At 45.7% G+C, this 12,755-nt stretch overlaps 1 protein-coding gene across 5 annotated transcripts in view; it reads left to right on the forward strand.

Annotated features, from left to right (window-relative positions):
* Nucleotides 1-12,755, forward strand: part of RIPOR3 (RIPOR family member 3) — a 103,881-nt gene that overhangs the window by 38,990 nt on the left and 52,136 nt on the right. For all 5 annotated transcript variants that reach the window (XM_083446817.1, XM_083446816.1, XM_083446818.1 and 2 more), the window contains one exon: nt 8,404-8,531. In XM_083446817.1, the coding sequence (XP_083302943.1) occupies nt 8,431-8,531 (101 nt within the window). In that variant the 5' untranslated portion in view covers nt 8,404-8,430. The remainder of the gene's footprint in view (nt 1-8,403; nt 8,532-12,755) is intronic.

The following is a 12,755-nucleotide window of genomic DNA, read 5'->3' on the forward strand; positions in this document are numbered from 1 at the left end:
TTCACATGGGAATGCACACAACCCCAGAGAAATATTGCCTGAAAACTCAGAGATTCACTGGTGAACATTGGCCATTGCCTAATATAACTGCCCACATTCTCTTATCTGTATTCCAGATTTGAGGATACCCACACTTGTATAGCTCTTTCTAGGTATTCACAAAACTCATCCACCTTTGTTGGTATTCACATGGCATGTACTTAATGTTTGACATTTACCGTAACCGATAGTTGATGCTTGCATGGAAATAAAAATGAAATAAAACACCACAATTCAAGGAACCTCCATAAGGACTTTTGTGGTGCCAAAGTTTTAAAATAATGGGCATCTCAGCTTCTAAAGCATAGATAAGTAAATGCAATTTAATTATAGCACCAACAGCATCATTACAGTGCCAGCAATTGGATCATCTTACAGATAGAGGATGCTGATTCTTAAGATCATAGTTTTGGAATGTTTGCATAGCGAAGTATCTTGTTAGGATGACACTGCTACTGAGGTCAATGGTCTCTCTGAAAAAATGCCTGGGAGCAGAGGTTAAACGCAGAGTTTATTTTCCCAGTAGATTTAACACTGCGGTGAAAGTTAAGAGCTGAAACTTAATTAGCCCTGGTATTTAAGTACTTTGATAGTAACGGCGACCCAGTTCTGATGTTTTTGCACAACAGCAATGTCCTTGCCATTTCCCTAACATTTTATAAGTTTTAACCCTTACCATGTTGTTGTGAAAAGCCTCTGTGCAAAATCTGCCAGGAGCTCAAGATACAGTGGTACCTCGGGTTAAGAACTTAATTCGTTCTGGAGGTCCGTTCTTAACCTGAAACTGTTCTTAACCTGAGGTACCACTTTAGCTAATGGGGCCTCCCACTGCAGTCGCTGCGCAATTTCTGTTCTCATCCTGAAGCAAAGTTCTTAACCCAAGGTACTATTTCTGGGTTACCGGAGTCTATAACCTGAAGTGTCTGTAACCTGAAGCGTCTGTAACCTGAGGTACCACTGTATATGCATTTTTTATGTGGCCCAAGATTAACACACAGATGCACATGTGCCTATGTGTCTCAGAGAGAGAGAGAGAGAGAGGAAGTCTACCTGTTCCCCTCTGGCGATGCCTGCTGTAGTTGATGGCCGCAATCCAGGGAGGGGTTGTTCTAAGCTCTTAGGGACCAATGACATCAATGAGACGTAATCAGGCATAACTTTGCTGCTTCCATGCCCAGGATGAAGGCAGCCCTCAACTCTGGACAAAGCAGTTCCTGTTCTGCCCAGGTCAGTCCTGGACATCTGGCAACCATGCACAGAGGTAGTTTACTGAACTTAAGTAAATATTATTTGAGCCCATAACTAAAAGAAAAACATCACCTAAAATGGTTTTAGGAGGTAGAAAGGCTAATGAGTCATTTTTTCCTCGCAAAACTTTTGAACTGGCAGAGCCCAGAAACAACCAGTCAAAGGGGGTAGTGTTAAAGGAAAGCAGTCAAAAGTGTAAATAATTACTAGAGGGGAGAATATATCTCACTGTATCATCAGTATTGTCAGCAGTGTGTGCATTGCAAAATTCAAGAGGACAGGTCTCTGTCCCAAGGGGCTTACAGTCTAAAAATTGACACAGTGAAGATGACAGGAGAAGGGGCGGGAGATACAGTGGTGTGTGCTGCGGCTGTATCAGCTGTAACAAGACTTAAGAGGACAGGAGTGATTTTATCCTCCAAGTGTCTTGCAAACTGACTCACAGCTATCTATGCCAAGGTTTCCATAGATCTGTCGCTGAATTCAGGAGGCTAGACGCAACTCAGAAAAGCACAACTGAATGATTTCTTGCAGATGCAATAGAGGAGGCAGCCCCCTCTTTATTTTTTTGCTTCCTTTGCTGCCACATAATAGGCACCCCTACAATTGTCCATACAAGCACATCAATCTCTGACTTTTGTCTTCTAGGGGTTTTCCTGTTGTTATTCGGTCTCTCACAGCTACAATAAACCTACCATTAAAATTATGGACTTGTCATTTCTTCGCCAGAGGGCAAGCAGGCAAATTTAGCAGGGGATCAAATACTTTTCCCCTTCACTGTATGCCACCACTGCTGAAGGCCAGCACTGCATGCAACTCCCTAAAAATAATAATCAAGGAACTGCCTGGGCTCTGCAGCATCATATCCTGACTTATAAGCAAAAAACAAACCACAGTCTAGGCTCAGTCATGGTAAGGATCCAAGCTTAAGCATGGCTTCCTGGTTTGTTTCTCCCACTTGTGCGGGCGGAAGATCAAAGTGGAAATGATTCAGCAGCATGCACTGGCTTTTCATTTGCAACAAACCACGATGAACCTGCAACCCCGTTTTACAAAGTACTTCTTTTGCAAAGAAAGTAATTATTCACACAGTACACATAGGTAACTATGGCACCCACTCCCACAGGAGGCCGTGAGGACCAGTAGCCTAGATTGCTTTAAAAGGGAGAAAGACAAATTCATGAAGGAGAGGGTTATTGATGGCTATTAGGCATAATGGCTATGCACTGCGTCCACTGTCGGAGACAATATTACTTCTGAATACTAGTTGCTGGAAATCACAGGGCGTGGGTCATGCTGTTGTGCTTCAATCTTGCTGGCAGGTTTCCCACAGGCATCAGGGTGGCCACCCCAAATTGGAGTGCTCCTTGATTCTTCTGTGCATGAATTGTTGTGGAATGAATGAAAATTGAACCCTCGGCATTGCAGGGGGTTGGACTAGATGACCCGGATGGTCCCTTCCAACTCTAGAATTCTATGATTCAATTCTACGATTCTAACTGACTTTAGCCCCCATTTCATTTCAGTGTTATGTCTCCCCCCCGCTGAAGTTGACTGTGCACATACCCCAAGTGGAGGGAAGATAAATACTTAGAGGCTTGAGCTCAGCCTGACTGGGCCAAGTGAACTTTGCAGATGGATTTCAGCAATACATCTTTGGAGGTCTCCTTCCGAGCTCCTCCCTGGCAGGGAAAGAAGCATTTGAATGGAGGCCAGATTCTATTTAATTAGGAGCAGTTGTAAATATGTTTCTGCACTTCCTTAAATCTGACCCCCCCCCCAATCCGAATTAGAGCTTCATGGTAAAGCTCACATGTTCTACATACACAGGTAAAACAGAGAGAGCAGAGTGGACACACACGCGTGCCAAAAGTAGCCCCTGGGATCCTCAGAAATGCCTAGGTTCAGTTCCAATTTCCCACTCACTGCGCTAGCATAATTTCTCCTAGGCTAGCACTGGGATCTAAAGGAACAGGGGAAGGGAAGGAGCAGCAAAGAAGCCAAGAATGTGTGGGGTCTTCTAGCTGGCTTTTGTTCGAAGAATCAGTGCGAAGGTCTTGGGGTTCATGGTGGATGACCCAAGGCTGGTGTTATGTACTAAGCTTGGATCCTACAACAATAGGCAAGTAGGAACCTAGAATGCAACAACTGATTGGCCTGCAGGAAAAGACCAATCAGGCTCCAGGAGGGAAGCAGAATCAGCCAATCAGATGGGACTCATTGTGTAAATAATGTATATAATAGCCTGAGGTTTGGGGGGCAAATGAACCACTGTTTTACAAGCTGCAATAAAGAGCATGAAATCAGTACAGAAGAAGAAGGAGTTTGGATTTGATATCCGCTTTATCACTACTGTAAGGAGTCTCAAAGTGGCTAACATTCTCCTTCCCCTTCCTCCCCCACAACAAACACTCTGTGAGGTGAGTGGGGCTGAGAGACTTCAGAGAAGTGTGACTAGCCCAAGGTCACCCAGCAGCTGCATGTGGAGGAGCAGAAACGCGAACCCGGTTCACCAGATTATGAGTCCACTGCTCTGAACCACTACACCACACTGGCTCCCTACAGTCCCCCGAGTATATTTCAGTTGGTGACTTTGTGCACTGCATCACCTACTCCTTTGCAAGCACCTTGAACTGAGCTTTAACAGCAACAAGAGCCAGGTGGTAGAGTACGAGGCTTGCATGCAGAAAATCCCTGGTCCAACCCCTGACATCTCCAGGTAAGGATGGAGGAACTCCCTGGAGAGCAAATCAGTAGAGAGTCTGTGCTCTAAACTGTGTAGCCAGAATTGTGTACTCCAGATGTTAAACTGCAACTCCCATCACTCCCAAGCAGCATGGTGAATGGTCGGGGTGCTGGCAGCTGTGGTCCACCACCATCTGGAAGACACTACTGAGCTAGATAGGCCAATGATCCAACTCAGCATCTGACAGCTTCTGATGCTCTTGTGTTACAGCAGGCTGAGTGTACGCACCATAAGCTGTGATCCCAGTTTCAAACTTTCTTCAACCTTTCTAGAAAAGAAGCAGTTCTGGTGCCTGTTCCCAGCCTAATAGAACCTGATAGGCATTCGTCTGGTGGACCTTCTCTTCTTCTTGGCTGCTGCACTTCTGACTTGGTGCCAGAGTCTGGGTTCAGCAGAAGACGATGGTCCTGGGAGCATATGAACTGATTTCCTGGGTGCAACAGAAGTGGCCTGAAAACATTTTTTGGAACATCAACAAGAGGGCAATGCCCTCCTTTCCCTTCCCCTTCCATTGCACTCTTTCAGCGGCAGAACACACACCATGGCAACTTTCTTGAGTTGATATTGCAAAGATTTCCACACCAGAGAATAAAACAGAGGCCTCAGGAATTTATTTATTCCCTGCACATCTGGTGTCATGGGAGCCGGGTCAGGAAATAACCACAAGGTCAAGCCTGCAAATGTCTTCTTTTAATTGCTTGTTATGCAAGGTCTTTTTTTATTATTAAAAAAAACCCTTATTATTAAGTGGTTTATTTACTTCAGCTCTAATGATTGCAATGATGGAATGACTTTTCTCTGTTTTGCACCAAGTCAGCTTGCAGGCCTCGTGGGAATATCCTGCCACTGAGCCTCTTGGGCTTGCCGATCGGAAGGTTGGCGGTTTGAATCCCCGCAACGGGGTGAGGTCCCATTGCTCTGTCCCAGCTCCTGCCATCCTAGCAGTACGAAAGCACACTAGTGCAAGTAGATAGATAGGCACCACTGTGGGGGGAAGGTAAACAGTGTTTCTGTGTGCTCTGGCTTCCGTCACGGTGTCCCGTTGCACCAGAAGTGGTTTAGTCATGCTGACCACATGACCCAGAAAGCTGTCTGTGAACAAATGCCAGCTCCCTTGGCCTGAAAGCGAGATGAGTGCTGCAACCCTATAGTCGCCTTTGACTGGACTTAACTGTCAGGGGCTCCTTTACCTTTTATCCTGCAGTCAAACCAGGTTAGCGGATCACCAATCTATTGATCATGTTGAGCTCTGGAGATCATTAGAATTTCCCTCATTGCACAGTCGGAACAACTGAGTCCCCTTGGGGGAAATGACACATTCTATACAAATATGTGCAACAAAGTGCTGACTTGTGGTGAAAATGGTTGTGGCCACTATATAGATCAGCACATCCGCTTTCTGTTGAGAAGAAGAAGAAGAAGAAGAAGAAGAAGAAGAAGAAGAAGAGGAGTTTGGATTTGATATCCCGCCTTTCACTCCCCTTCAGAAGTCTCAAAGTGGTTAAGATTCTCCTTTCCCTTCCTCCCCCACAACAAACACTCTGTGAGGTGAGTGGGGCTGAGAGACTTCAGAGAACTGTGAGTAGCCCAAGGTCACCCAGCAGCTGCATGTGGAGGAGCGGAGACACGAACCCGGTTCACCAGATTACAATACTACCGCTCTGAACCACTACACCACACTGGCTCTCGAGAGCCTGACATCGGATGGCTACTGAATTGAGGCAGCTGGATGGTACAATATGGGGGTCCAGGACCATTTAAACTTCAGTACCTTATTCAGACTACACATGCAAATGTTTCATTTTTATAGCAGTTGCCAATGGGAGCTCCCCCCACCCAGGTTTAAATAGCGGGCATGGGGGGGGGGAAGCAGATTTGACTGCAACAGGGTTGGGGGGGGGGAGGTTAAAGCTCTTCCTTGCCCACCCCTGGCCACTGCCCAAAGTCTCCATTCAGTTCAGGCCCCCTGCACATGCTGTTTCCTCCTTTAAATCCCATCTACACAATTGCTAACAGCATTCAAAAAGGCATTTTGTCTGGAAGTTAGAGAAGTTCTCTTCCGGATGTGAATGGGAGCTTTGCTTGGAATGAGTGGCAGGATCTGGGTGCCTCTCAATTCTTTTTTTAAAGGCAAACATTTAGATTTGTTGCTTACTTTGCAGCTCAGCTGTGTGTGTGAGAGAGAGAGAGAGAGAGAGAGGGAGAGAGAGAGATCTTCATTGTCATCCTTTCACTGCATGGACTGAATTTACATGTATGTTGCATTTTAAGACGTGGGTCTAAATTCTACGCACATGCAGCACTGGGAATCTAGATTCCCCCAAGGAACAAAAGGGAGTGAGTGATGATGGGAACAGAAGCAGCAGCCAAAGGAAACCACGTTTGTTGGGGGAAGCCAACATGACCTGAGTTAGATTAATTAACGAGAGGCAATGTTGTGCTTTGGGAGCGAAAGCCTGCCAGCAACCAAGATTTTGATCCTGGCGTGGTAAAGCTATATCGGGCAACTTCTGGAAAAACAAACAAGAGTCCAGTGTAACTTTCAGTGGAAGTCTGTGCAAGCCCATTGGTGTGGATCCAGTTACAGAATTATGCAAAGCGCTGCCAGGCTGATGCTGGGGGGGAAGGGGTATTTTGGTGCCGATGAATAGTCTGACTTCATCTCTTTCTTCCCTTGACAGCTGGACCATTGATTGGAAATTGTAAGAGAGGCAGGGACTTCTGTTTTGCTAGGGATGCTAGCTTGGAGCAGCTGAACAGTTGCCCAGAAATGAGATCTCATGTATGTGTGTGTATTTTGGTAATAGCAGCAGCAGCAGCAACAACAACAGTAGCTTGGCGCTACATTGTTCCAAGCAAATGTACAGCACAGGACTTGGGCTGTAGAGTAAGTGGTGCAACCCAGACCATGCATGTGGAGAAAAGCCATAACTCAGCGGTGGAGCACATGATGTCCATGGAGAAGGTCCCAAGTTTAGTCCTTGAATCTCTCCAGGGAATCACTGCCTGTCATCATAGGCCATCCTGAGCTATTTGGACCAATGGTATCTCTCCACATCACCCATTTTATATGCGTATTGCATACCGCTCAACCGTCCCGGAACAGCGACGATTGGGTACAGTGGTACCTCGGTTTAAGAACAGCTCTGTTTATGAACGATTTGGTTTACAGACTCCACAAAACTGGAAGTAGTGTTTGAGACCTTGCCTCTGTCTATGAACAGAATCTGAACAGTGGGAGGGCACTGGCGGCGGGAGGCCTCATTAGGGAAAGCGCGCCTTGGTTTAAGAACAGACCTCTGGAACGGATTAAGTTCGTAAACCAAGGGACCACTGTACTGCTAAATCGTCCACAACTACAAGCACCTTCAGTGTTTCCTTGGGGCAGCAGAGGAAGAACACAATTACAGCTTGCAAAACAGATTAGCTGGTGCAGCTGCTGATACAATGGAGGATGTATTAAATGGGTTGTTTGTTGTGGCGGGGAAATGTAGAAAATGCATTTAGCAGACAGATCTGTAGCGGGACAATGGGAATGCAGTCAATGCACGAATATTGCACGAACTTTTGCACAATACTCCTGCAATTCTCCTTTTAAGGACAATGCATGATATCAATCAATACGTGGTATCACAGAATAATAGAATCGTAGAGTTGGAAGGGACCATGAGGGTCATCTAGTCCAACCCCCTGCAGTGCAGGGCACCTTTCACCCAATATGGGGCTTGAACCTGCAACCCTGAGATTTAAAAGTTTCATGCTCTACCAACTGAGCTATCCTGACTGTTCAAGAAGTTCAAGAAGGACACTGACAAACTGGAACGTGTCCAGAGGAGGGCAACCAAAATGGTCAAAGGCCTGGAAACGATGCCTTATGAGGAACGGCTAAGGGAGCTGGGCATGTTTAGCCTGGAGAAGAGGAGGTTAAGGGGTGATATGATAGCCATGTTCAAATATATAAAAGGATGTCACATAGAGGAGGGAGAAAGGTTGTTTTCTGCTGCTCCAGAGAAGCGGACACGGAGCAATGGATCCAAACTGCAAGAAAGAAGATTCCACCTAAACATTAGGAAGAACTTCCTGACAGTAAGAGCTGTTCGACAGTGGAATTTGCTGCCAAGGAGTGTGGTGGAGTCTCCTTCTTTGGAGGTCTTTAAGCAGAGGCTTGACAACCATATGTCAGGAGTGCTCTGATGGTGTTTCCTGCTTGGCAGGGGGTTGGACTCGATGGCCCTTGTGGTGTCTTCCAACTCTATGATTCTATGACTGCAGGATGTTTTTTTAAAAAAATAACCCCTTGCTCTGTACAAATAGTTGAGCATTTTATCTACTTCCTGTCTAATCTCATCTGTTTCTCCTTTTATTTCCAGAGGCAACAGACCCGCTAACCAGGAACCATGTCGGTGAAACTCACATTTGACTCCCCTGCTGACGGGGGGAGGATCAGCAGGAGCTGCTCCTTTGCTGGGTTCAGCAACGCGCAGAGCCGAAAATTAATGTGAGTCGCACAGTTACAAGCAACAAGTTCCTTTTCCTTTTCCTCAGCTTATTTGTGTCTTGTTATTCTGGCTCAACCTAGCCATTCAAAGCCACAAGCTGCTCTCCCATCTCATTCGTTTTAGTAGCTCCTCGTTTCCCCGCTCCCCAAAATGGATTGATAGCTCTGGGCAAGGAGGGCTAGCTCAGTGGTAGAACATCTGCTATGCATGCAGAAGGTTTCCGGTTCAATCCCCGGCATCTCTAGGTAGGACTGAGACCCCTGTCTGAAATTCTGGAGAGCTGCTGCCAGCCAGTGTTGGCAATGAAGGGCTTGGGTGACCTGTCCTGACTCAGTACCGGGCGTATTCCAATGTTCCTGGGGTTTCAGTTCTTGCCCATGTGCCATTTTCATGTGAAACCCCCTGCTATTCCCCCACTTAGATACTTGCAGATATGCAAGCTGAGTACAGTGGTACCTCGGGGTACATACGCTTCAGGTTACATATGCTTCAGGTTACAGACTCCGTTACCCCAGAAATAGTGCTTCAGGTTAAGAACTTTGCTTCAGGATGAGAACAGAAATCATGCTCCGGTGGCAGCGGGAGGCCCCATTAGCTAAAGTGGTGCTTCAGGTTAAGAACAGTTTCAGGTTAAGAACGAACCTCCGGAACGAATTAAGTACTTAACCTGAGGTACCACTGTACTTAACAGTCAAGCAGGGTGCAAAATGTAGAGAAACCAAATGTGACAGATTCATCCATCCCCAGACCCAGATATAACTGGATGCCAGGGCTTCCTGGTTTATTTCTCCTGCCCACTCCAGAGGAATCGTGAAGTGGGATTATCCAGGAAGCATGCGGCAGCATGCTCCTTCATCTTATCAAACCACTAAACCAGAAACCCGGTCTTATTGCAATGACTGAATGAGGCCTATGTGCTTGAATGTTGTGTTAGAGTGTTGCATCTCACACTTGTGTACTCAAATGAATGTATGTGGAGCAGGCACAGATGCATGTGAGGGAGAGCGAAGGGGTTTGAACACAGAGAAGGTACTATTTTAATTGGTTTAAAATATTTTTCACCTGCTCTCCAGCCATGACTCTCAGAGTGGCTTACAAGATTGACATCAAGTGCCTTTTAGAATGAAAGCAATAAACTATCTACTGCAGTCACACAATCAATCAGTAGCTGAACTGGGTTCCACACAGTCGCAAAAACAAAACAAAAAGAGCCGCAAAAACAAAAATGCAAAATAAATAGCAAAAACAGGCAGACGTCAGCGTAACACTAAAAATGGAAGTGTGGCTCTCAAATCGGAAGTGTAACACTCAAAACAGAGCACGTTCGGCTTCTGAAATAAGTTCGCAAACCGGAACACTTACTTCCAGGTTTGCAGTGATTGGCTTCCAAGTTGTTTGAGCACCAAGGTGTTTGAGAACCAAGGTACGACTGTACTTATTTTGTGGTTTTTATATTGTCATTTTATGTCATGAACTGCCCTGAGATCTGCATATGAGGGGCGGTATACAAATATAAATTATTATTATTAATTTATTATTATTATTATTATTATTATTATTATTATTATTATTATTATATATTGAATTTATATACCTCCCTATACCCGGACGTCTCAGGGCGGTTCACAGAACAAAATAAAAATATAAAACCAGAATACAGTGGTACCTCGGGTTAAGTACTTAATTCGTTCAGGAGGTCCGTTCTTAACGTGAAACACTTGTGTATAAACCAGGTTATAGGATGTTGCATGTGTTGTTGCCATTGCAATAGGTGATTCTTACTGCTTTACAGTTCTGGGGAATAGCAGGTTCTGCCTTGGCACTGCAGTACTGTACAGTGGTACCTCGGGTTAAATACTTAATTCATTCCGCAGGTCCGTTCTTGACCTGAAACTGTTCTTAACCTGAAGCACCACTTTAGCTAATGGGGCCTCCTGCTGCTGATGCGCCGCCGGAGCACGATTTCTGTTCTTATCTTGAAGCAAAGTTCTTAACCCAAGGTACTATTTCTGGGTTAGCGGAGTCTGTAACCTGAAGCGTATGTAACCCGTATACAGTATGTAACGCTGTATATATAATCAAAATAAAAACAGCAATCCAAGAACGCTCCCCTCCCCCCAAAGAACCACATTTTAAAAGGGCATAGGATGTCAATCAAATCAACTAAAGGCCTGGTTAAAAAGGAATGCCTAAAGGTGTATAATAAAGCAATCATCATCATCAGTAGGAGCTGTTCAGTAAGAGCTGTTCGACAGTGGAATTTGCTGCCAAGGAGTGTGGTGGAGTCTCCTTCTTTGGAGGTCTTTAAGCAGAGGCTTGACAACCATATGTCAGGAGTGCTCTGATGGTGTTTCCTGCTTGGCAGGGGGTTGGACTCGATGACCCTTGTGGTCTCTTCCAACTCTATGATTCTATGATTCTATGATCATATGAATATAGTGAAAGCAAACACAGTAAAAACTGAGTTGCGTGTCGAGGTCCCCAAGCCACCCCCCAAATAACTCACAACGCACACTTAATTTTTGTTTAAGGTTTTTGGCATAATTTTGGCCACAACTTTATTTAAATACAAAACCGTGAGTGGTTGTTTAGGCATTGGTTAAGACTATCTGTCCCCCCGCCTGGGGACAGAACTGACTTCCGGGCACCACCGAAAGACAGTGCGGGGGAAAGCAAGTCGGGGAGAAATAGAGCTGAGTCACAGACCCTCAATTCTCATCCGCCTGCTCCCCGAAGGCTTGCCGGCCCTAGTCCCATTCCAGGGATTGGACGAAAAGATGGCAAGCCCCAGGATTCCTTTAACGGAATTCCCTTTCCGCAGCAACCATGGAGGGGCAGGCACAGCCTATCCCAACCCCTCCTCCACCAATTTATAACCAATGCCTAACCACAACCTTACAAGTTGTGACGATTTGCTATGCAGTAGGCAAAAACCAAATGGCCTAGCCAATCAGCCAGATGGACAAAAGTCCTACCAGGCCCCTGCCCCAACGGCAGATGACCCCATGACAGGCATAGCAAGGTCAATGCAACAACCCCTTACTCAAGGGCGGGTGGGCGGGTGATCTGTTGCACGCAGCAAAGAGAAAGCTCCAGGCTGTGTGCAGAGTATTTAAACATTTTACCCCTCCCACCAAAATTGCAACATAACTTTTACCCCAGCAACCCAGTGAACCAATCACTTCCCCAGGCCATCTTTAGAGACCCTGCCTGGGAACAGAGGGGTGACTCAGTAGACCCCACCGCAACACGTGCTCTCCATGAAGGAGAACACGCTTTAACAACCTCGCCTAGGATAGACATATAACTAAAAGGCTTGGGCAAATCTAAACGTTTTCATGTAGCACTAAACAGAAAATAAAGTAATCTTCCTTTCAAAGGGGTTTCATAACCTCTGATTTTGGATGATGGGAGGATATGGACTGGGTAGTCAGCATGGTGCCTTCCAGATATTTTTGGACATCAACTCCCATAATCTCTAACCATTGGTCATGATGGCTGTGGTGAGTCCAACAAAATATAGAGTGCTGGCTACCGTTTGCTAGGGCCTCTGAAGATGATCTCCCCAATCTGGAGAAGGTGACAGACTCTTAGGTTTATCACACTCACCCCAAAATGCGTACATGGATTTCCACTTCCATTATAAAACCTGAACAATATCAAGCTCCAGCAAGTCCTTTCTGCATTGTGCTGGTTGTCTAAACTTCAAAAGGCGGGGAATTGGGGGGGCAGGGAGAAGAAAACCAAGCAGGCAATTGAACAAACAGATTTGAGACTGCAGTACATAGTGGGAGTTCTTGCAGGGAAAGGAGTCGAACAGCTGTTTCCAGGACCAGAGCACCTCCAGCAGAGTAAGAATGCTCCAAAGAAGCGAGTTTACATTTCCCTGAAGGCTATCCAGTTTCTATGCAGTTGTAAAGCATTTTTAAAAGCAACAACAATCAGGTCTTTATGTACTTTTGCAGGGTGGTGGAGAGATTGCAAAACCGAAGTCCCATTTTAGCAAGGAAGGGCTTGCACTACGAGTAGGCTTCAGGACTTCCAGAAAACAGATGCTGCTGTTATTTATGATTTCTGTACCACTTGTAGGCAATGTTTATGGCCAGACGCTCAAACTACAATGAGTTTGGAGCTTGAACATTGCAAGATACAGGCCACAATCCAACACTGTCTTAAAAGCCACTGAAGCCAATTGACATCAACATACTTTAGGAGGTTTAACA

This window comes from Podarcis tiliguerta (assembly GCF_965153285.1).
Source record: "Podarcis tiliguerta genome assembly, chromosome: 6".
NCBI lineage: Eukaryota > Metazoa > Chordata > Lepidosauria > Squamata > Lacertidae > Podarcis > Podarcis tiliguerta.